At 46.2% G+C, this 26113-nt stretch overlaps 1 protein-coding gene across 1 annotated transcript in view; it reads left to right on the top strand.

Moving 5' to 3' along the window:
* Positions 1-26113, top strand: part of cntln (centlein, centrosomal protein) — a 578849-nt gene that overhangs the window by 264773 nt on the left and 287963 nt on the right. Inside the window, 1 exon segment of the mRNA XM_038803995.1 lies at positions 1737-1837. Within this exon segment, the coding sequence (XP_038659923.1) occupies positions 1737-1837 (101 nt within the window).

Raw genomic sequence — 26113 nt, 5'->3', positions numbered from 1 at the left:
GTGTGAGGAGTCACACAAAACTCCAGCCCAGTCAACGTGTAACAATTCTTAAAGACTATTTACTAAATTAAAGAAAAGACAAATACATGCAAACAGGACTATACTACGCTAAGACAATTAAGTAAACAAATTAGTAAACACATTATGTAGAACATATCCGTTGTTCCAAAATATATCTCTGATCCCTTAACTCCTTAAGACTTCCCCTTTCCCGAAACAACATCTGAAGTAAATAAATCTATAAGTTAAGTCCACACCCTACAGGCTGATGATCAAGTCCGGCAAACATCTTTTCCTGGTCCAGTGAAGATATTTATACTGCCTTTCTGAAGATTTCTGCACTGCCTTGACTCAAGACCCGGAACCTATTAGATGTAAAACTGGTCCGCGAGGCTGCTAGATGTAAACTGGTCTCCTCGCTTCTGACGATGGCAATAATGCCATTGTTACCCTTTGATTCTGAATTCTGTGTATTTTGCTGTCTGCTCTTCTCACATTCCTTGATCTGAGAAATTAACATATATATACCTCACTAATCTCCCTGTCATCTAGGTAAACTGTTCCTACTCATAGGCGATTCACACCTAATTCTATCATGATATCTGCTTATCTTGTTACTTGGAAAGATGTATGTCATTCAGCCTTTTAAATACTGGCTATTGTTGTCACAAGACATATTTCCACCTGTTGTTGGCTGGGCAGATCATATCCTAGTATGTCTTGTTAGATTTGTTTTACCACTGTTACCAGGCAAATCCATGACAGGTGGACGTACACCTCATGGAATGAAGCGGTTCAAGAAGGCAGCTCACCACCACCTCCTAAACGGCAATTAGGAATGAGCAATAAAAGCTGCCCCAGTTAGCAACACCCACATCCCGTGAATGAATGAAAAAGGTCACAACACTTCAATGCAATAATATGAGCATTTTAAAAATGGGATGAAGGTTTCTGTCTCTACCAATCTTTCAGGCAATGAGTTCCAGATCTTGGTGAACAAAGTACTCCCCATTACTTTAATTTGTTCTCCCTAGTTATTGACATATTTAACCTATCTCGACCCCCATAATGTTATGTACCTCAAGTCAACCACTTCTCAGTCTCCTCTTTTCCACAGAAAACAACCTCCTTCTGGATTACCTCTGTACCCTCTCGCAAAAATCACGTTCTTCCTGTAATGCAATGATCAGAATTGTATACAGTACTCATGCTGTTGTCTAACTATTTTAAAAAATACAGTTTGAGGATACCATCTGCTCTTACACTATATTCCTCAGTCAGAAAGGGACGTGTCCTGTGTGCCTTCTCAATCACCTTATCCCCCTGTTGTGTCACCTTTAGGAATCCGCACGTACACTGAAAGGTCCCTCTGTGCCCCTACACTTCAGAATCCTACCATTTAAATATTCCCTTGCCTTGTTTGTGCTCAACAAATATGTTACTTCACAATTCAGTAAAATAATGGGAATCAAGTTTGCATTAAGGAAACTTTTCTAAATATGAAGATGACCAACTATAATTGTCCTTCGTAATATTTAGGAAACTCACATCAATTTCAAATGTTTGTATTATCCGCAATCACCTGCCGCCCATTTAGCTATTTTCTTCAGTGTTGGTTGTAGTTCATTTGATTTTGTTTTGAATCACAAGTAGAACTTTGTTGGCATGCTTTTAGATACGGGGGAGCTGGTTTTTCCGAAGGCTAACAATCAGATCTCTGGTTTGTCATCTTGCAGTATGAACCTTGGAGAAGAGCTGGACCAATTGAGGGTGCATTCTGCTATGGACAAAGCCACCATTCAGGAACTAACCATATGCTTACAACGTGAGCGAGAAGGTGAGGGAGCAGAATGAAATGGAGATAGTTCTAGATGTTCAACTGTTTGAAAGTCTCTAATTCAAATCAAACCATTTCATCGCCAAGTCGTGTTTACAGTTTTTGTCTTTTGTGGTAAGCACATGAGATGATGGAATCTTACGCTGGCTTGCATTAATCGAGTATTTGCAATTTAAAATTTTTTATGCTTATGCAATGTATATGTCACTCGCAAGGCCAGCATTTATTGTTCATGGCAGACGGGGTGGCAACCTACCTTCTTTAACTGTTAGAAATTGTGTGGTGAAGGTGCTCCCAATGTGCTGTAAAGGAGTGGGCTTTAGGATTTTAACCCAGGGACGATAAAGAAATAGTGGTGTATTCCCAAGTCAGGATGGTGTGTGATTTGGAGGGGAATTTGCAGATGGGGCTGTTCCTATGAGTCTGCTGCCCTTGTCTTAGGCAGTACAGGTCATAGGTTCAGAAGATGTAATTGAAAGAGCGCTGGCGAATTGCTGCAGTGCATTTGAATGGTGTGAATGTTTAAGCTGGTGGATTTCAGATGGTGCCCATTTAGCTTCTGCTTTATCTTGCATGGTGTTGAACTTCTTGGGCATTGTTGGAGCTGCACTCATCCAGGCAAAAGGAAACTACTTCATCACACTCCTGACTTGTGCCTTGCAAACCACGTAAAGGTTTTGGGGAGTTGAGTCACTCGCTGGAGAATACACAGTTTCTGACATAAGAACATAAAAACTAGGAACAGGAGTGGACCACACAGCCCATTGACCCTGTTCCACCATTCAATATGGTCACGGTTGATCTTGGCTTTTAACCCCACTTTCCATCCTACTCCCCATATCCCTTGATTATCTGAGTGAGAAAGGGCTGTGTATCTGAGCCTTAAATGTATTTAATGATGGAGCGTCCATAACCCTCTGAGGTAGAAAATTCCAAAGATTCACAACCCTTTGAGGGAAGACATTTATCTGCATCATGATCCTTTATCCTGGAACTGTGCCCCCTTGTTCTCGATTTCCCAGCCAGGGAAAACAGCCTCTCTATGTCTGACAGTATTTGTATGGCTGCTCCAGAGGTTTCTGGTCATTGGTAATCCCTGGAATGTTTTTTTTAAAATTTGGAGCACCCAATTAATTTTTTTCCAATTAAGGGACAATTTAGTGTGGCCAATCCACCTACCCTGCACATCTTTGGGCTGTGGGGGTGAAACCCACACAGACACGGGGAGAATGTGCAAACTCCACATGGACAGTGACCCAGGGCCAGGATTCGAACCTGGGACCTCGGTGCCGCAGAGTGCCTGGAATGTTGACAGAGGTGGGTGTAATGACGTGTAATGTCAAGAAAGAGATAGTTAGATTCTGTCTTGTTGGAGATGGTCATTTCCTGGCACTTGTGTGGCAGAAATGTTCCCTGGCACTTATCATCCAAAGTGTGAATGTCCAGGGCCAGGCCTTGGTTACATGTGGACATGAGCTACTTCAGAAAGTGAAGAGTTGCGAATGCCACTGAACACTGTGCAGTCAGCATCAAACATCCCCACTTTATAAAAAATTGTTTTTATTGGTTTGCATTTTCCAGTTACATTGCAGGGAATATTAAACAATAACATAGGGATCTTTACAAAATTAGTATAGAAATGTACAAGATACCTATATAATAAGCCCGGAGGGGAACAACACTGCAAATCTGTAGGTATTATTGTACGAGCCCTGACTTCGGTCACTCCCTCTGCACTATTCTTGTGCTGTGTGCATTGCCTCCTGGTGTTAGAACACAGCAGGTGCATTTTAGGTGCCACCTGGGCGTACTGCTGGCGAGGTCATACCTGCGTACTTCACTGCCGTTTCTTTCATCACCCCGCCCCCCCCTCCCTCGGTTTCTGGTTACCACAAAAGATCTTGGAACAAGCTGGCGAATTGCTGCAATGTGTTGTGGAAGTCTTCCTCTGCTCCTCGAATGGAGAATTTTATTCTTTCCAGTTTGAGGAATTCTGTTAGGTCGGACAGCCAGTCCACTGCCTTGGATGGTGCAGCTTATCTCAGCTGAGCAGGAGTCTCAGGTGAGCTATCAGGAAGACAAAGGCTAGAGCGTCTGCACCTCTCCCTGTGAATAATTCTGGCTGTTCCAAAACTCCGAAGACCGCCATTAGTGGGCACGGCTCCACCCTCACTCCCACAGCCCTGGACAGGGCCTCAGAGAACGCGGTCCAGTGCCCGGTCAGTTTGGGGCAAGAACATGTGGGTGTGGTTGGCCGGGCCTCCTTGGCATCGTTCACATTTGTCCTCCACCTTTGGAAATAACCCACTCATGCATGTCCTTGTCAAGTGCGCCTTCTGCATTACAATCAGCTGCGTTAGGCTAGCCCTGCAGGTGAGGAGATGGAGTTTGCCCTGTGTAGTGCTTTGCTCCATAGTCCTCCCCCTGGCTCTTCCTCCCATTTCTCCCGTGTCTCATCCAGTGGTGACCGTACAAATTCCGTAGCTGCTTGTCCACGTCAGCGAAGTTGCTGTCCCCTAGTTTGCTCGCGGTCAGGAGCCTGTCCAGTAAGGAGTGTCCTGGTAGTCGGGGGCAATGTTGTTGTCTCCTTACAGAGGAAGCTCCTTAGTTGCATGCTCCCGTTCTGGAGCTGAAGTTTGTTCGTCAGTTCCTCCAATGTTACTAACCTGCTGTCTATGTATAGGTCCCCTACCGTCAGCATCCTCTCGTTCTGTCGCCACCGTTTGAAGGTGACATCTAGTGTCGCCAGGGGGTGTATTTATGGTTCTTGCTGATGGGGGCCATGGCAGACATTGCTCTCAGTCCGAAGTGGTGCCTGAGCTGATTCCACGTTCGCAGTGTGGCCGCCACCACTGAGCACCTTGAATATTTGGTTGGGGCGAATGGGAGTGGAGCCATGACCAGTGCTCAGAGGGATGTTCCCGTGCAGGAGCTCTCCTCGTCTTTACCCATTCCGCTCCTGGCTCTGAGACCCAGCCCTGTACTCTCTCTGTGCTGGCTGCCCAGAGGTAGAACTGTAGACATGGAAGGGCCATGCCTCCCCTGTTTCACCTTTTTTGCAGTCGACTCTTGCAGGTCCTAAGGTGTTAAACGTGCACACACACAACGATGGCTTTATCCAGCTTAGTGAAGAAAGCCTTGGGGATGACGTTTCGGAGGGATCCTAATAGAAAAAGGAATTTGAGTAGTTTGTTCATCTTGATCATCTGCGAGAGTGAGTCCCACCTCTATAGGGCCCTCTTTACCTCTTCAATCAGAGGCGACAGGTTCCATTTGTGGATTTATGTCCAGTTGGGGACTATTTGGATCCTCAAGTATCGGAATTTGGTTTGGGCCAGCTAGGAGTTCCATTATTCTTCCCATGCTGGCTCCGGGGTTTGAAGCATAGGAGATTAGGTCATCCACCTAGAGACTCTGTGCTCTCTGTCTCCCCTCTGGATGCCTCTCCACCCATTCGCTGATCTGAGAATGGTGGCCAGTGGCTCAATTGCCTGGGTGAATCGCAGTGGGGACAAAGGGCATCCCTACCCCCGTCTCTGTGCAGCCGGAATTATCCAGGACTGGTGGTGTTCATCTGCATGCTCACCATGGGAGCGCCGTACAGTAGCTTCACCCATGAAGTGAACCCTGGGTTAAACCCAAACTGCTTCAGTACCTCAAGGGGCAGCACGGTAGCATAGGGGGAAGCACGGTATCATAGGAGGCAGCACGGTAGCATGGTGGTTAGCATAAATGCTTCACAGCTCCAGGGTTCCAGGTTCGATTCCCGGCTGGGTCACTGTCTGTGCGGAGTCTGCACGTCCTCCCCGTGTGTGCGTGGGTTTCCTCGGGGTGCTCCGGTTTCCTCCCACAGTCCAAAGATGTGCGGGTTAGGTGGATTGGCCATGCTAAATTGCCCGTAGTGTCCTAAAAAGTAAGGTTAAGGGGGGGGTTGTTGGGTTACGGGTATAGGGTGGATACGTGGGTTTGAGTAGGGTGATTATTGCTCGGCACAACATCGAGGGCCGAAGGGCCTGTTCTGTGCTGTACTGTTCTATGTTCTATGTTCAAGGTACTTCCCTCTGACTCTGTTGAAGAACTTCTCTGTGCCCAGGGAGACAGTTGCCTCTGGTGTCTACACCCAGGGTGGGGTCATGATCACATTCAGCAGGCGCCTGATGTTCACCGTTAGTTATCTGCCCTTGATAAAGCTTGTCTGATCCTCACAGCTACCTCTGGCACGCAACTCTCCAGTCGCCTCGCCAGGGCCTTCGCCAGGACTTTGGTGTCAGTGTTTAGGAGTGAGATGGGTCTGTATGATCCACACTCCATTGGGTCTTTGTCTTGCACCAGGCCTGCACCAGAATGGGTGGCAGGGTCCCCCTTGATGGCGAGTCGTTGAACATCTCCCACAGGTGCAGGGCCAGTGCTGCCGCAAACATTTTGTAGAAGTTCACAGGGAATCAACCTGGACCTGATGCCTTCCCCGCCCGAATGAGTTAATGCTCTCCACAATTTCTCCCAGTTCTCGTGGTGCTTCCAGTCCCTGCTTATGTTCCACCCCTATAACTGGCATGTCAAGTCCATCGGGAAACTGTCTCATCTTCACGTCCCCCTCTGGGGCTCGGAGGTGTACAGCTCCTGGTATTAAGTCATGCAGGCCTCGTTAACCTTGTCCGCCTCCGTGACTTACCTGCTTTTATCGTTCACCTGCTCTACTTCCCTTGTAGCTTGCCTGCTTCCTCAGCTGGTGAGCCAGCAGGCACCTGGCCTTGTCTCCATGCTCATAGAAGGTGCACTGTGACTGGCGGAGTTGGTGCCCTGCTTTCCCAGTGGAGAGCTGGTCAAACTCTATTTGTAATGCTTTCTTCCCCGCGAGTAGTTCCACGGTTGGGGCCATGGATTAACGCCGGTCCACCTCCGATATGGAGTCGATCAGTCCTTGCCTAGCCGCCCTCTCCTTTCTTTCCCTGCCTGCCCTATATGCTATTGTTTTCCCCCTTAACACCGCCTTCAGTGCCTCCATGGGGGGGCGCTGGCTCGACCCGTCTCCGACCTCACATCCACGTAGTGTGGTGCGTGGTCAGAGATTACTGTTGTGGAGTAATCCGTTCCTATTACCCCTGGAAGTACCAATTTCCCAACTACAAAGAAGTCGATGCGAGAATATACTTTGTGGTCTTGGGAGAAGAAGGAGAACTCCTTCTCCCTCGGGTGTGTGAACCTCCACAGATCCAACCCCCATGTGGCTCCATGAAGGCGTTGAGCTCTCTCGCTATAGCTGACTGTTTTCCAGATTTGGGGCTGGATTTGACTGTCCATGGGTCCTGTACACAGTTGAAGTCTCCCCCATGATGCGTCGGTGGGAGTCTTGGTCGGGGATTTCTGCCATGGTCTATTTGATAAAAGCTATGCCGTCCCAGTTAAGGGCGTACACATTCACAAGCACCACTGGTGCCCCTTCCAGGACATCGCTGACATACCGTCTCCTTGTGTCTGCCACCATAGTCGTCGCCATGAAGGCCAACAGTATGCCCCCCCCCCCCCCCCCCCCCCCCCACATCCCGTCCCGTAACACACTTGGTAAGTCTGTCCTATCCAGCTTTTTCTTACCCTCGCTTGATCTCCTCAGGGTTATCCTTTGTCTGGGGCCATCCAAGGTGGCCATCGTAACCTCCTTTGTCCCAGTCGCCTCCATGTGCGACCTGTTGTAACCAGCCTTCTAACCCTTCACCCCATCTCTTCATCAATACTCCCCAGCCCTTCCTATCTCCCCTGCACTGTGTTCCTGTGGGTTTTCCTCCTCCGTACCCCCCCCCCCCCCCCCCCATTGCCCCCCTCACCTCACCTCCTTTCCCCTGAATAGTTTTTCTATCCACCCCACTTGTCTGCCAGGTGCTCCCTCCCAACCGGGCGCAGCTCCCTTACCCCCACCCCCCTTACTTCCATGTACCAGCATGTTTGTTAGCTTGGTGCCCACTCCCTACCACCCTTTCACGGCTTGGTGTCTCTCCAACCTCTTCCCTCCTTTTCTAGGACATGCAGGCATTCCTTACATAGAGCACAAAGGCAGGTGGTAGTTCGTTTTTTCTTTGGCATAGTGGCCAATTTCCAAGTTAAAAGGTCCAAAATTGAAGATTCTAGGTGAAGAACCACCTTTTATTCAATTGTTCAGCACATTGCCACCACCGGAAGTCCAAACATCCCCACCTCTGACCTTATGATGGAGAGAGGGTCACTGGTGAAGCAGGTGAGGATGGTTGGGCCGAGGACACTCCCCTGAGGAACTCCTGCAGTGATATCCTGGAGCTGAGATGGTTGACCTCCAACCACCACAGCCATCTTCCTTTGTGCTATTGTCAGTTAACACTTTAAGGAAACTGAAGAAAAGCTTGGGGTTGTGCTATGGCCTTCACCCACTCCCTATAAACCATCCTTCAATGTTTAAATGCAGTGGAGTATGAAACTGTCTTCTACAGTTGTTACTATTGTACCTTTAACGATGTTTTAGAATGTTCCAGGGCAGGGAATGCAAGCCATAGCTTGATATAACGAGTTGAGGTCACAAATGCAAGAACAAAGATACTGTGTGCCAGACAGCGAGCTGCTTTGATGTGAATGATGACGGGATGAATTTCTGTCACACCTGCTCCACATAGACACTCTTAGATGCCAGATTCCTGACTTTCTTTTGTTTTTTTTCTCGCAAAATTGAAAGTTTTCAGCAGCCTCGTTTGCAGCAGGTATTGTGCTAATGCAGCTGTTGTGAACCTAATGCTTTAGGACAGTAATGAATGGCTCCTTTGCCAAGTTAATCAGTTGTCAGCATTAATAGGATCTTCAGAGGCAAACTACAAACATGTTTGCTCTTGGTTATATCTTAGCCGGTGTCCACAGCTGCAAAATGAAAGTTTTCACTACGTATTAAATTATCGTGTCACAGAATATTTTTACGTAAAAGTCCATCTAAAATGTTTTACTCCAGTGAGTTACTCTGAGCTATTACAAACTACAAAGAAAAATGCACGTTGAAACAGTGCAATGCTAAACAAAGGACTATGTTTACCCTTGGCCAGTCAATGGTGACAATTTTGTTGTTGTTTGCCACTGTCCGCTAATTGATCCAGACTCGGATTATGAATTCCCTATAGGAGGCAACTATCCAATGGAATTATTATGACAACCACACAAGCAATGGGGGGTTCGTCAGTAGATCTCCCCGTGTGGTGCATGCAAGATGAGTTCACTTATTGAGACTCGCCCAATAGGAACTATTCAGCGGGAGTTTAAGACCTGCAGCCCAGACTCAGATTGGCATTCCCGATGGTCTCTGGGCTGGAGCGTAAGCACTGTATGGCTCTTTTCATTATCCAGATAAACTAGAATTTGTATGAAGCCGGGCCTTGGCGGGGTATTACAAAACGGAATTCCCGGGCAGCCTTCAGAATGAAACAAACCGCCCGCTGGTAAGCAGCACCAAATACCTTTTTTCCATAAACTTGAGCTGTACAATATTGATGGAGAAGACTGGGCCCAATATGCGGAGTGCATGCAGTATTTCTTTTGGCTAATAACATTATGGGAGACGAGAACCGGAAAGTAATCTTCATGACAGCTTGCAGAATAAAAAGCCTTGCCTACGAAGAGGCCCCTGACTCAAAAACTTTAGACAGACTCGCAGACCTATAGCAAAATCACTATGACCCAACATCATCAATCATCCTCCAGGGATCATAACTCAGAAGGGAGGATCCTGGGGAATCTGTCACTGTATTCCTCAGTCGGTTACGAAAATTGGTAGAATGCTGCAAACGTGGTCCATCCCTGACTGAGACGCTATGCGATAGATTGGCGTGTGGAATAAATAATGTTACCACACAAAATAAGTTACTGGTGGAGCCTAATGTAGACCTGAAAAAGGCCATTGCGATATCCTGTCCTTAGAGAACGCAGAGACAGGGGCTCAAGAACTACAAGGGTCACCGGGCTGTAGCCTCCTCAGGTTGCGGGAAGAGCCTTGCACAAGAAAGCTCCTACCTTGGATGAAGTGCCTATGGGAGTCGCCCATTGCCTAACCAAAACTCCGCAGGGTTTCCCTGGCAGTCAAAGAAACTACGTGGTCACGCCAAGTGTACCAGAGGAATCACTCCGCAGGAAGGCCAGTGCCAGCTAATGGATGACTGTAAGCACTGCAGAAGGACACAACCAAGGCAATGCTGCCAGACTCGGCAATAAGTGGATTACCCAGCCAAGCCAAGGCCAGCACAGGCTCATACCATGTAAGTATGCCCACTTCCAGATGACGAGACAATGCAATTGAACTGCATCACTACAGCTAAGGTTGCCCCAACAATAATGAGGCTACTCGTGAATGGCCATCCGTTAGAAATAGACGTGGGTTCAGGGGTTTGTCTCTGTCATTAAGCGCCTCTAGACTGGGATCCTACCTTTGAGTTTACAGGATGCCAGAACTACATTAGTCCCCTACACGGGAGAAGCTTTACAGATTATGGGAACCAGAACAACCCCAGTGACTGACAGACAATTGTCAGCCCAACTACCACTCAGTGACAAAGCCTTCTGGGGAGAGAATAGCTCCAATGGATCAGATTGGGCATTGGACGACTTTATGAAATTATCAGTAAATGCCCTGAAGTTTTCTACGGGGGGGGGGGCTTGGACAAATAATAGACATCAGAGCCAGAATCTATGTCAAGCCTGATGCCATGCCAAAATACTTCAGAATATGACTGGTTCCATGTGCACTGCTGGAAAGTAAAGACTGAGCTGGGGCATCTGGAGCATTTCGGAATAATGAAACATGTGCAAATTGCGGAGTGGGTTGCACCCGCCGTTCCTGTCCTCAAACCTGATAAAACAGTCTCTGGCTGCTCAATAGGGGAACTCATGTTTCACGAACCCCATGGGGAGTTCTATCGATGATCACCTGTGGCCTTTGCGGTCGTCATAATATCCCGCAGACTGAAGGGACAATTCTTTAAAACTGAGATGAAGAGGAGTTTCTCCAGCCAGAGGGTGGTGAATCTGTGGAACTCTTTACCGCAGAAGGCTGTGGAGGCCAAATCACTGAGTGTCTTTAAGACAGAGATAGATAGGTTCTTGATTAATAAGGGGATCAGGGGTTATGGGGAGAAGACAGGAGAATGGGGATGAGAAACATATCAGCTATGATTGAATGGCAGAGCAGACTCGATGTGCCGAGTGTGGGGGAGCGGGCCAGGGATCTAGGTAGGGTGCTGTTTCAGAGGGTCGTTCCAGACTCGATGAGTCAAATAGCCTCCATCTGCACTGTCGGGATTCTTTGGATGCTCTGACCTTGTGAAAAGTATATAAGGAGGCTATAAAGGTATGTAGATAATTAAATGAGCAGGCAAAGATCTGGCAAATGTTAATGTGGTAAAATTGCCATTTTAGCAAGAAGAATAAAAATAAGTGTATATTCTAAATGTGGAGAGATTACAGAGGGGTCTGCATGTCCAAATGTATGAATTGCAAAAAGTTAGTCTGCAGTTACAGCAAATAATTAAGGAAGCTAATAGACTGTTATTGTTTATTCATGAAGAATCAAATACAAAAGTAGTGAGGTGGTGCTTGAGTGAAAGAGGGGATTGTGAGAACACCTCCGGGATTTTCAAACCCTGTCATGGTGGGACCCCATATGGGAGATCCGATGACCCAGCAGAAAGTCCACTGAAAATCCCACCCCACATCTGGAGGACTGTGAAAAGTATTGCCCACCTTATTTAAGGAAAGATGTAAATGTATTGGAACAGCTCAGAGAAAGTTCAATGTACTAATACTTGGAATAGGAGGGTTGCCTTCTGTGGTAAGGTTGGACAGGCTCAGCTTGTACCTGCTGGAGTTCTTGACACAGCGGATGTGGAAAGGATGTTTCCTCTTGTGGGAGAATCTAGAATGAGGAGTCACTGTTTGAAAACATCACTGTCTGCCTGTTTCAGACAGATGAGGAGAATATTTTTCTCCGAGGGTGTGACACTTTGAAACCTTCTTCCTCAAAAGGTGGTGGAAGCAGAATCCTTGCACATTCTTTATGCAGAGCTAGATAGATACTTGATATGCAAGCAGGGGAAAGGTTATTTGGGCAAGGTGGCAATATGGAGGTTACAATCAGAGCAGCCATGATTTTACTGAATGACAGAGAAGAGTGAGGGACCGAGTGACTCAGTCCTAATTTGTGTGTTAGTATGCTCCTTATGTATACAATCAGTCATCTGGAAAAACAAAACACTGTTACAGTGTTACAGTGGGGGCAGCAGGGTAGCATGGTGGTTAGCATAAATGCTTCACAGCTCCAGGGTCCCAGGTTCGATTCCCGGCTGGGTCACTGTCTGTGTGGAGTCTGCACGTCCTCCCCCTGTGTGCGTGGGTTTCCTCCGGGTGCTCCGGTTTCCTCCCACAGTCCAAAGATGTGCGGGTTAGGTGGATTGGCCAGGCTAAATTGCCCGTAGTGTCCTAATAAAAGTAAGGTTAAGGGGGGGGTTGTTGGGTTACGGGTATAGGGTGGATACGTGGGTTTGAGTAGGGTGATCATGGCTCGGCACAACATTGAGGGCCGAAGGTCCTGTTCTGTGCTGTACTGTTCTATGTTCTATGTTCTTGTCAGTTGATCAATGTGACTTATTAAAACTCCATGCTGATTGTCCTTGATAATCACATGCATCTGGAACTGCTCACTAATTTAATCATGAATTATGGGTTAAAAGGTTTTGCCTACAACTGATATTTGACTAACTAGTTGATTGTGAATTGGTCTGTTCTTCTATACTTCCTTGAACAGTAGTGCAGTTCGCCACTTTCCAGTCCCCTAGCACAATTTGTGTACCAAAGAAGGATTAAGAATTGTATTCAGAGCCTTTGCTATCTCCTCTTTGACTTCCTTCAACAGAGTCTGCGCGCCAGAGCAACCATATAAATGATCAACTTTGAATTCTGTTCATTTTTTCCCAAAGTCAATTTTTTTTCTATACCAATTCACCTAACATACACGACTTTAGACAGTGAGAGGAAACCGGAGCTCCCCGAGGAAACCCACGCAGACACAGGGAGAATGTGCAAACTCCACACAGACAGTGACCCGAGGCCGGAGTCAAATCTGGGTCCCTGGCGCTGTGAAGCAGCAATGCCAACCACTGTGATACTATGCCGCTTATTTTCTTCCTATATGAAAAATCCCCATGCTATATTTTTATTTATCTTTTCAAATATTTCATCATAGCCTTTTTAATTTCTCTTTTAACCTCCACTGCACTTTTCGGACTCTCATGTGATCTGACCTGCATGTTGTATCTTTCACATGTGCCTCATTTGTGCTTTTCTAATTGTTCAGTAGGTGGATTATGAAACAGTACCATGAGATAACTTCCAATATGAATTGACAAGCTGCGCAATACATAGAGAGCAGGCGATTGTAAAGAAACAATTGCAGCAAGCCCCAGTTGCTTCGCACAATTGCATTACTCTCCTCAAAAGTGAGGAATAAACTAATAAATAACAATGATAACGTGTATTGACATTGCATGGAACAAGAGCCCAAGGTGCTTCTCAGAGGCAGAATCAAGAAAGGGACGCTGTGACGAATGCATGAAGTTTGGGAGGGATAAAGATAAAGACCAAGGGGTGGGGATTGTTAGGGCGAAAAGGGGAGGAACAAGGCCACAGCTGAATTAGTTTGAGTGGAAGCCAAGAGAGAGCAGTGCCACTGAGGGGAGCTATGGGGAAGGCATTGGATAAGGATGTAATTGGTAACATCAAAGACTGCAGAGAGGTTGGACAGGGATGATGCACTGTGGATGCAGTCACAGAAAATGTCAATTGATGACTTTGGTTTGGGTGTTTTGGTACTGTGGCAGGAACAGGAACATAATCAGATAGATACAGCTACAGGATTTCAATCAGCACTCATTTGGGAGACAACATTCAAGGCCTTTGGAGAGGGAAGGGTGATTGGAGATGGTGCGGTTGTTGCAACGAGACAGGGACCACATTGACATTTTGAGGAAAGGGGAATAGGTTGAAAAAGAAGCAGAAAGGGCACCTTTACAATGTTGCTGCCCATTCCTTGGACAGACTAGTTTTCACATTGTTTTCTTGTCAACTTTAAACTGCAAAAAAAGGTTTCCAACAAATTTTAAGGTGACAAGGACATTGATAGTTACTGTCAAAGCTGTCCCTGTCATTGAAGAGTCTTGTGGCCTGACTGTAGAAATATACATGCTTCGGCCATGGTCTCTGGAGAACCATAGTCTCTGCATACAGGTTTCTTCTAACATGTAGATATGATTGTCTGGCCATGTCGACACGGCTGGAAATGTAAGGATAAGTCCTAATTGATCTCCTAGGGTCTAACTGCACATGTCTGGCATGCTTCCTTGTATTCTGCTCTTTTAAAACGCTGCAAATGGATAGAGATAACCAGAAAGTGGCCATTAGTTCTGTCAAACATCATGCGCTGACAGTTTCTTGGGGGGGACAGGTACAGATAATAGGGTGGGGGGGATGGTGGGTTTGAGACTTTGCATTGTGCTCAAAAAGTTCCTTTTCCAAAATCTGTAATGAAAATAATTCACTGATACTGCAAAGCCAACTTGAAGGGACACTCTCTCTCCCACACCTGGTTTATATAGTATGTGTGCTTAGACAACTGTTCAGGTGGAGCCCAGCTTTCGCTAACACTTCCCAAGCATTTACTGATGTCCAAGGTTCAACGGGTGTGCAGGGTGTGGCATGTGCAAGTGTTTCCACCTGAGCAGCTGCCACAACATAATGAGCATGTCCCTGTCGCACAGCCTGACTGAGGCTAATGAATGTCACGTTTTATCGGAAATCATTTATATCCAACAGGGAAAAGATATTCCGCTTTTTGTATTGATTGGTGGGTGTGCTGGTGCAGTCTTTGTCAGTTGAAATAAACTGAATAGAGAAGGCATGTGAGAGGCAAAAGCCATCTGATGTACAAAATGACAAGTGACCTGAAACCTTCCTGGGCGGCACAGTGGTTAGCAATGTGGCTTCACAGTGCCAGGGTCCCAGGTGCCCCGCCGCGTCGCTGTGCGGAGTCTGCATACTCTCCCTGTGTCTGCTTGGGTTTCCTCCGGGTGCTCCGGTTTCCTCCCACAGCCCAAAGTCGTGCAGGTTAGGTGGATTGGCCATGATAAATTGCCCTTAGTGACCAAAAAGGTTAGGAGGGATTATTTGGTTACGGGGATGGGGTGGAAGTGATGGCTTAAGTGGGTCGGTGCAGACTCGATGGGCTGATGGGTCGAATGGCCTCCTTCTGCACTGCATGGTATAACCTGTCTGATTTGGATCATTGCCCATAGCAGGCAGAAGAGCTATTATTAGAATAATACCAAGATTACAACATTTTACACGCATAAACATTTATTTGGGGTTAATTGTATAGTGCACAATGTTTTTGCAATGACTGAATTATGTTGTTGCTCTACCTTCATTGTTATCTGGTATGCATTCATTTTAAATGTATGTGTATAATATCATTGGTCTGGAAAGGTCGTAAAACACAGGAGCATCTTCCCAGTCCACATTACAGATCACACTTAAAAAATAAAAGGCGCTACTTTTTAAAATCTATTTTGGATTGAGACCACCTTTGATCACTCTTACATTTCAACTCTCCACAAATGGATCTATTCCCATCTTTCTGAGGGTTCAGAACGGGTGGTAGTACGATGAAAATAAAAGTGTAGCATTTATCAATCCGATCCCACCCACCATGGGATCCATGTAATTTATTGGGGCTTTGAATTAGGTGGTCCAAGCATCTTTAGGAAACAGATAGGAGGAAGCTTCATTAACCTTCCATTTTATAATGATTTATAAGAAAAGCTACGGCCACGCAAAGAAAAAAGTTTTCACATTTTTCTGGAGAATGGGAGAAGGACTGATGCCCTTCCTGGTTGCACTAAATGTGACCCTTGAAATCTCCAACTTTGGACGCCTCCCATAGCGTTCCAATAGAGAGAGAGCAGTGCACACCAAAATGAAAGTTCCAAATGAGAAAATTGGCAGTTGTTTCGATGAACTATTCAACCACAGGTAAAGCTGCAACACATGGCTAGCGGCATGCTAAACAGAGAAGCAGCATGTGGAAGACAAAACCACCAGCTCTGCAGTCCTGCTATAGACCGTTGTGAATGGTGGTGAGCAATTAAACAAGGGGAGGCAGTAGTGTAGTGTACTTGTCGCTGGACTTATAATCCAGAGACCCGAGGTAGTGCTCTGGGGACACGATTTTGAATCCAGCCATGGCAGATGGTGAAGCTTGAATTCAATACAATTCTGGAATTATGAATCTACTGACCATGAAACCATTGTCAATTATGGGTAAAAACTCATCTGGTTCACTAATGTCCTTTAGGGAAGGAAATCTGCCATCCTTACCTGGTCTGACCTACATGTGACTCCAGGCCCACAGCAATGTGGTTGACTTTTAAATACCCTCAGGGATGGGCAACAAATGTTGGCCCAGCCAGCGACGCCCACATCCCATTAACGAATAAACCAAAATTAATGGCTTTCCCTCCAACATGAGATGAGAAGTGGCGATGTTCACTGATGATTGGTGCTGTTTGTGACTCCGCAGAAACTGAAGCAGTCTATACTTCTATGCAGCAAACCTGGATCAGGCTTGAGCTGCTAAGTGATAAGTACAGTTTGTTTCAAATCAATGCTAGGAAATGGCCATCTCCAACAAGAGAAAATCTTAACCATCCCCCTTGATATTCAATGGCATCACCATCCTCCACCATCAACATCTTGGGAATCACCATTGACCAGAAACTTAACTGGAACAGCCATATGAATACTGTCAGGGGGTTGGATGCTGGGCATTCTGCAAAGATTGACAGCTCCTGACCCCCAAAAGCCTTTTCTACAGGATAAAAATCAGGTGTGTGATGGAATATTCTTCATGTCCCTTGGTGAATACAGCTCCAACAACATTCAAGCAGTCGACACCATCCAGGGCAGAGCAGTCCTCCTATTGCCACCATCATCAGTATGTACTTCCACCACCACCAGCTCACAATGGCAGCAGTGTACCTGATATAAGACGGACTGCAGCAACTCACCAAGACGTCTTCAATGGTACTTCCCAAACAGCTGCCACCTAGAAGAACAAGGGCAGCAGACAATGGGAACACCACCACCCCCAAGTTACCCTCCATGCCACACACCACTCTTACCCAGAATTGTACTGCCACTTCTTCATTGTTCCTGGTTAAAATCCTGAACTCTCTCCATAACAGCATTTTGGGAGTGCCTTCACCTCATGGAGACCGTCTCACCATCACTTTCTCAAAGGATGGGCAATGAATGCTGGTCTTCTCAATTAAACCTCCATCCTATGAATGAATTTCAAAGAAAACTGAGTAGAGTCCCAAATTAGATTAATATCTTTAATTATCGGGCAGAAATTGCCTTGCTTGTATTTGACTCATTTCTGTGTACATAATTTTGAATCCTTTTATCGCTGATGATGGCTGATAGCATTTACTGTCTGTTCATTTCAGGTATGGTGGCCTTTGATACATATATTAAAGCAAATAGTTTGAAAGTATTAATGTAATTAAACTTTTTTCGTTTTGTGTGCACATTTAATCAGCAGGATGTTTTGGAGCACAAATTCAAGGTTTTGTGAACCTTTGAAGTGTTACTAGTTAGGTCTTTTGATGTTGAAAGTATGGTATTTTGATTGTCAAAATCAAAGTACGAGGTGAATTACAGGACCTGGGGTAAGCCTGATAGTAAAACTACTTGCAATGTTTATTGGTTCATTTTTGCCTGGACCTAAATGCAGCAATCCTGGCAGCCCTCAACATTACAACAACCCTTGTGTAGGGGAAGAGGGGGTGAGATTTCAGCAAGAATGGGTGAGATGGTCAAAACCCTGCAGGACATTTTCCTCTGCCCTTTCCAGTGGCCATGCTCCTGACCTGTTCCTTGCCACAATGTCCTCGACAGTCTTTGCCAGAGTGGGCAATATGACCTCGTATTATTACAGATTACTCCCTGGACAATAACAAATTAAGCGATCAATAGGGAATACGATCATTAAATATAAAGTGACCAAAAGATGATGGAACTGTTTTTAATAGCGCATGAGGGCCGGTTTAGCGCACTGGGCTAAACCAGCGCGGGTTCAATTCCCGTACCGGCCTCCCCGAACAGGCGCCGGAATGTGGTGACTAGGGGCTTTTCACAGTAACTTCACTAAAGCCTACTTGAGACAAGCGATTATTATTATTATTATGACCTTGTCCTGTAATAAGAACAAAGAACATTACAGCACAGGAACAGGCCCTTCGGCCCACCAAGCCTGCGCAGATCCAGATTCCCTAATTAGACCTACTATTTATTGGCCTAACAATCTGTACCCTCCATTCCCCTCCCGTTCATGTGTCTATCGAGGTACATCTTAAAGGTTGCTGTCGTGCCTGCTTCCACCACCTCCACTGGCAACGCGTTCCAAGCACGCACCACCCTTGGCATGAAAAACCTTCCCCAAACACCTCCCCTAAACTTTCCCCTCTCACCTTGAACCTGTGCCCCTTCTAATGGACTCTTCCACCCTGGGAAAAAGCTTCTGACTATTCACCCTGTCTATACCTCTCGTAACTTTGTAGATCTGAATCAAATCTCCCCTCAGCCTCCATCTTTCCACGAAAACAGTCCGAGTTTATTCAACCTATTCTCATAGCTAGCACCCTCTAGACCAGGCAGCATCCTAGTAAACCTTCTTTGCGCTCTCTCCAAAGCATCCACGTCCTTTTGATAGTGTGGCGACCAGAACTGCATGCAATATTCTAATTGTGGCCTAAGTTTTATAAAATTGAAACATGAACTGCCAACTCTTGTGCTCAATGCCCTGGCCGATGAAGGCAAGCATGCCGTATACCTTTTCCACCACCTTATCCAACTGCATTGCCACTTCCAGGAACAATGGACCTGAACATCCAGCTCCTTCTGTATGTCAATGCACCGAAAGGTTCTGCCATTTACTGTATCATTCACACCTGAATTTGAACTTCCAAAATGCACCACTTTGCTTTTGTCCGGATTGAATTCCATCTGCCATTTCCCTCTCCAACTCTCCAACTTATCTATATTCTGCTGTATTCTCTGACAGTCCCCTTCGCTATCTCCACCTATCATAGTGTCATCTGCAAACTTGCTAATCAGACCATCTACATTTTCTTCCAAATCATTTATATATATATTACAAACAACAGTGGTCACAGCACTGATCCCTGAGGAACACCACTAATTACAAATTTCCATTCTGAAAAGTCCCTTCCACTGTTATTCTCTGTCTCCTGTTGCCAAGCCAGTTCTTTATCCATCGAGCTGGCACACCCCGAATCCCATATGACTTTACCTTTTGTACCAGTTTGCCATGAGAGACATTGTCAAACGCCTTACCAAAGTCTATATAGACGACATCACCAGCCTTTCCCTCATCAATTAATTTTGTCACCTCCTCAAAAAACTCTATCAAGTTGGTAAGGCATGACCTTCCCCACACAAAACCATGTTGCCCGTCACTAACAAGTTCCTTCACTTCCAAATGTGAATAAATTCTGTCCCTCCGTATCTTCTCCAACAACTTCCCCACCACTGATGTCAAGCTCACTAGCCTTTAATAACCTGGATTATTCCTGCTTCCCTTCTTAAACAAAGGGACAACATTGGCTATTCTCCAGTCCTCTGGAACTTTGTCTGTGGTCAAAGATGATGCAAACAAATCTGTTAAGGCCCCAGCTCTTTCCTCTCTTGCTTCCCACAGTAACCTGGGATAGATCCCATATGGCCCAGGGGACATGTCTAATGCATTTTAAGAAATCCAACACTTCCTCCTTCATTATGCTGACATGTCCAAGAGACATGTCCCATTCCTAACCTGAACATCTGTCATGTCCCTCTCCTTGGTGAATGCCGATGCAAAGTACTCATTAAGGATCTCACCCACTTCCTCTGACTCCACACCTAACTTCCCTCCTTTTTCCTTGAGTGGCCTACTCTTCCCCTAGCTACCCTCTTGCTCCTTATGTATGTATAAAAGGCCATGGGATTTTCCTTGACCCTGCTTGCCAATGACATTTCATGGCCTCTTTTAGCCCTCTTAACTCCCTATTTGAATTTGTTCATACTTTGCCTGTATTCTTCAAAGGTTTTGTCTGATTTTAGTTGCCTAAACCTCTGCATGCTTCCTTTTTCTTTATTTTTTAATTTAGAGGGCCCAATTTATTTTTCCAATTAAGGGGCAATTTAGCATGGCCAATTTATCTACCTGCATATCTTTAGGTTGTGGGTGTGAGACCCACGGAAACACGTGCAAACACCACACGGACAGTGACCCGGGGCCGGGATTGAACCCGGGTCCTTAGCACTGTGAGGCAGCAGTGCTAGCCACTATGCCGTCCTTCCTTTTTCCTCTTAGCTAGTCTCGCAATTTCCTCTGTCATCCACGGTTCCCTAATTTTGCCATTTCTGTCCTTCATTTTCGCAGGGACATGTCTATCCTGCACTCTAATCAAATGGTTGTTAAAAGACTCCCACATATCAAATGTGGATTTACCCTCATACAGTTGTTTCCAATCCACATTCTGCAGCTCTTGCTGAATCCTGCTGTAGTTAACTTCACCCCAATTTAGCACCTTCACCAGAGGACCACTCTTGTCCTGACTCATGAGTACTCTAAAACTTATGGAATTATGATCACTATTCTGAAAATGTTCACCTACTGAAACTTTGGTCACCTGGCTGAGCTCATTCCCCAATACTAGATCCAGTAAGGCCCCCTCCCTGGTTGGACTATCAACATATTGTTTCAAAAAGCCCTCTTGGACACACCAAACAAATTGCTCTCCATCCGAACCTCTGGCACTAAGGGAGTCCCAGTCAATATGGGGGAAATTAAACTCACCCACCACAACAACCCTGTTATTTTCACATCTTCCCAGAATCTGATAACATATCTGTTCCTCTGTATCCTACTGGCTCTTGGCCTATAATATAGCACAACCACAACATTCTGATTGAACCTTGCCTATTTGTGAGCTCAACTCATTATGTTTCACAGCAGGATCCCTCCAAGATATCCTCCCTCATCACGGCTCAGAGCGAGAACAAACAGAGTTGTTATCTCTGGGTTGTTGCCCGTGCCACGTGATAGTGAGATGAGGAATAGGGAGAGAGAGCAATTAAACACGTGGCTACAGGGATGGTGCAGGCGGGAGGGATTCAGATTTCTGGATAACTGGGGCTCTTTCTGGGGAAGGTGGGACCTCTATAGACAGGATGGTCTACATCTGAACCTGAGGGGCACCAATATCCTGGGGGGGGAGATTTGTTAGTGCTCTTTGGGGGGGTTTAAACTAATTCAGCAGGGGCATGGGAACCTGGATTGTAGTTTTGGGGTACGGGAGATTGAGAGTATAGAGGTCAGGAGTACAGATTTGACTTCGCAGGAGGGTGCCAGTGTTCAGGTAGGTGGTTTGAAGTGTGTCTACTTCAATGCCAGGAGTATACGAAATAAGGTAGGGGAACTGGCAGCATGGGTTGGTACCTGGGACTTTGATGTTGTGACCATTTCAGAGACATGGATAGAGCAGGGACAGGAATGGTTGTTGCAGGTTCCGGGGTTTAGGTGTTTTAGTAAGATCAGAGAAGGGGGCAAAAGAGGGGGAGGTGTGGCGCTGCTAGTCAAGGACAGTATTACGGTGGCGGAAAGGATGCTAGATGGGGACTCTTCTTCCGAGGTAGTATGGGCTGAGGTTAGAAACAGGAAAGGAGAGGTCACCCTGTTGGGAGTTTTCTATAGGCCACCTAATAATTCTAGGGATGTAGAGGGAAGGATGGCGAAGATGATTCTGGAAAAGAGCAAAAGTAACAGGGTAGTTGTTATGGAAGACTTTAATTTTCCAAATATTGACTGGAAAATATATAGTTTGAGTACATTAGATGGGTCGTTCTTTGTACAATGTGTGCAGGAGGGTTTCCTGACACAATATGTTGACAGGCCAACAAGAGGCAAGGCCACATTGGATTTGGTTTTGGGTAATGAACCAGGCCAGGTGTTAGATCTGGAGGTAGGTGAGCACTTTGGAAACAGTGACCACAATTCGGTGACCTTTACGTTAGTGATGGAAAGGGATAAGTATACCCCGCAGGGCAAGAGTTATAGCTGGGGGAAGGGCAATTATGATGCCATTAGACATGATTTAGGATGTGTAGGTTGGAGAAGTAGGCTGCAAGGGTTGGGCACACTGGATATGTGGAGCTTGTTCAAGGAACAGCTATTGCATGTTCTTGATAAGTACGTACCAGTCAGGCAGGGAGGAAGGTGTCGAGTGAGGGAACCGTGGTTTACCAAAGAAGTGGAATCTCTTGTTAAGAGGAAGAAGGAGGCCTATGTGAAGATGAGGCGTGAAGTTTCAGTTGGGGCGCTTGATAGTTACAAGGAAGCGAGGAAGGATCTAAAGAGAGAGCTAAGACGAGCAAGGAGGGGACATGAGACGTCTTTGGCAGGTAGGATCAAGGAAAACCCAAAAGCTTTCTATAGGTATGTCAGGAATAAAAGAATGACTAGGGTAAGAGTAGGGCCAGTCAAGGACAGTGGTGGGAAGTTGTGTGTGGAGGCTGAGGAGATAAGCGAGATACTAAATGAATACTTTTCGTCAGTATTCACTCAGGAAAAATATAATATTGTGGAGGAGAATGCTGAGACCCAGGCTATTAGAATAGATGGCATTGAGGTGCGTAGGGAAGAAGTGTTGGCAATTCTGGACAAGGTGAAAATAGATAAGTCCCCGGAGCCTGATGGGATTTATCCTAGGATTCTCTGGGAAGCCAGGGAAGAGATTGCTGAGCCTTTGGCTTTGATTTTTAGGTCATCATTGGTTACAGGAATAGTGCCAGAGGACTGGAGGATAGCAAATGTGGTCCCTTTGTTCAAGAAGGGGAGTAGAGATAACCCCAGTAACTATAGGCCGGTGAGCCTAACGTCTGTGGTGGGTAAAGTCTTGGAGAGGATTATAAAAGATACGATTTATAATCATATAGATAGGAATAATATGATTAGGGATAGTCAGCATGGTTTTGTGAAGGGTAGGTCATGCCTCACAAACCTTATCGAGTTCTTTGAGAAGGTGACTGAACAGGTAGACGAGGGTAGAGCAGTTGATGTGGTGTATATGGATTTCAGTAAAGCGTTTGATAAGGTTCCCCACGGTCGGCTATTGCAGAAAATACGGAGGCTGGGGATTGAGGGTGATTTAGAGATGTGGATCAGAAATTGGCTAGTTGAAAGAAGACAGAGAGTGGTAGTTGATGGGAATTGTTCAGAATGGAGTTCAGTTACGAGTGGCGTACCACAAGGATCTGTTCTGGGGCCGTTGCTGTTTGTCATTTTTATAAATGACCTAGAGGAGGGAACAGAAGGATGGGTGAGTAAATTTGCAGACGACACTAAAGTCGGTGGAGTTGTAGACAGTGCGGAAGGATGTTGCAGGTTACAGAGGGACATAGATAAGCTGCAGAGCTGGGCTGAGAGGTGGCAAATGGAGTTTAATGTGGAGAAGTGTGAGGTGATTCACTTTGGAAAGAATAACAGGAATGCGGAATATTTGGCTAATGGTAAAATTCTTGGTAGTGTGGATGAGCAGAGGGATCTCGGTGTCCATGTACATAGATCCCTGAAAGTTGCCACCCAGGGTGATAGGGTTATGAAGAAGGCCTATGGTGTGTTGGCCTTTATTGGTAGAGGGATTGAGTTCCGGAGCCATGAGGTCATGTTGCAGTTGTACAAAACTCTAGTACGGCCGCATTTGGAGTATTGCGTACAGTTCTGGTCGCCTCATTATAGTAAGGACGTGGAAGCTTTGGAACGGGTGCAGAGGAGATTTACCAGGATGTTGCCTGGTATGGAGGGAAAATCTTATGAGGAAAGGCTGATGGACTTGAGGTTGTTTTCGTTAGAGAGAAGAAGGTTAAGAGGTGACTTAATAGAGGCATACAAAATGATCAGAGGGTTAGATAGGGTGGACAGCGAGAACCTTCTCCCGCGGATGGAGGTGGCTAGCACGAGGGGACATAGCCTTAAATTGAGGGGTAATAGATATTGGACAGAGGTCAGAGGTGGGTTTTTTACGCAAAGAGTGGTGAGGCTGTGGAATGCCGTACCTGCAACAGTAGTGAACTCGCCAACATTGAGGGCATTTAAAAGTTTATTGGATAAGCATATGGATGATAAGGGCATAGTGTAGGTTAGATGGCCTTTAGTTTTTTTTCCATGTCGGTGCAACATTGAGGGCCGAAGGGCCTGTACTGCGCTGTATCGTTCTATGTTCTATGTTCTAGGCTGTGTTATGTTCCCCAACCAGTAATGCAACTCCCCCACCCTTTCTGCTACCCACTCTGTTTCATCTAAAACATCCATATCCCGCAACGGCAAGCTGCCAGTCCTGTCCCTGCTTTAACCATGTCTCCATAATTACAACAATATCATAATTCCCCACATTAATCCAAGCTCTAAGTGCTTCCCTCATACCTGTTTGGTGAGAGGTGATATCACAGCTATGACTAAGGAGGGCACTATGGAGGATTTGAGCACTTAGCAATATGGGTAGAGCTAAGAAATAGGAAGGGTGCAATAACATTGTTGGGACTTTACTACAGGCCTCCCAAAAGCGAGCGTCAAGTAGAGGTACAAATATGTAGACAGATTAGAGAAAATGTAGGAGCAATAGGATGGTCGTGATGGGGGATTTTAACTTCCCCAACATTGAATGGGACTCATGCAGTGTTGGAGGTGTAGATGGAGCAGAATTTGTAAGGAGCATCCAGGAGAGTTTTTTTTTAGAGCAGTATGTTAATAGTCCAACTCGGGAAGGGGCCATACTGGATCTGATATTGGGGAATGATCCCGGCCAGGTGGTTGAAGTTTCAGTCGGTGATTACTTTGGGAATAGTGATTGCAGTTCATGGACAAAGACGAGAGTGGTCCTAAAGGAAGAGTGCTAAATTGGGGAAAAGCCAAGTATAACAAAATTCGGCAGGAGCTAGGGAATATGGATTGGGTGCAGCTGTTTAAGGGTAAATCCACATTTGAAATGTGGGAGTTTTTTAAGGAAAGGTTGATTAGAGTGCAGGACAAACGTATCCCTGTGAAAATGAGGGATAGAAATGGCAAGATTAGGGAACCATGGATGATGGGTGGAATTGTGAGACTAGCTAAGATGAAAAAGGAAGCATACTTAAGATCTAGGCGACTCAAAACTGATGAAGCTTTGCAGGAATATCGGGAAAATGGCATTCGTATGGGGGGTAAAAATGCTAGGATCCCAAAGAAGGTCCTACAAAAAACAAAATCCAGGGGGGGGCTAGCCCTCTCGAATCTACAATTCTACCACTGGGCGGCAACAGCCGAGCGAGTAAGGGGATGGATCCAGGAGCCAGAAGCCGAGTGGGTGCGTGCGGAGGAGGCCTCCTGCATGGGGACCTCCCTCCGGGCCCTCGCCACGGCAGCACTCCCATTCCCACCCAAAAAACACTCCAGCAGCCCAGTGGTGACAGCCACCCTCCAATCCTGGAACCAACTGCGGCAGCAATTTGGCCTGAACAAAATGTTGGACAAGGCTCCCATCTGCAACAACCATAGGTTCAAACCAGCACTGACTGACGCCACCTTCAAAAGGTGGAGGCAGGACGGGGGGACACTGACAGTCAGGGACCTATACACGGACGACAGGATCGCAACATTGGACGAACTGACAGAGAAATTTCGGCTAGCTGGGGGGAACGAGCTACGGTACCTGCAGCTCAAAAACTTCCTACGAAAGGAGACAAGGACGTACCCACAACCGCCACGACAGACTCTACTGGAAGACCTACTGGACGCAAGTATCCTAGAGAAAGGGAACTGTAGCGACATGTATGACCGACTGGTAGAAAGGGATGACACCGTACTGGACGCAACAAGAAGGAAATGGGAGGACGACCTGGGGATGGAGATAGGGTGGGGACTCTGGAGCGAAGCACTGCATAGGGTCAACTCCACCTCCACGTGCGCAAGGCTCAGCCTGACGCAACTAAAAGTGGTACATAGAGCCCACTTAACGAGAAACCGTATGAGTAGGTTCTTCCCGGAGGTGGAGGACAGATGTGAACGGTGCCAAAGAGGCCCGGCCAACTACGCCCACATGTTCTGGTCTTGCCCCAGACTTGTGGAGTACTGGA

This window comes from Scyliorhinus canicula, chromosome 8 (genome assembly GCF_902713615.1).
Source record: "Scyliorhinus canicula chromosome 8, sScyCan1.1, whole genome shotgun sequence".
Taxonomy (NCBI): Eukaryota; Metazoa; Chordata; class Chondrichthyes; order Carcharhiniformes; family Scyliorhinidae; genus Scyliorhinus; species Scyliorhinus canicula.
Note: the sequence above shows the minus strand (reverse complement) of the source record. Positions and strands in the feature narration are given on the sequence as shown.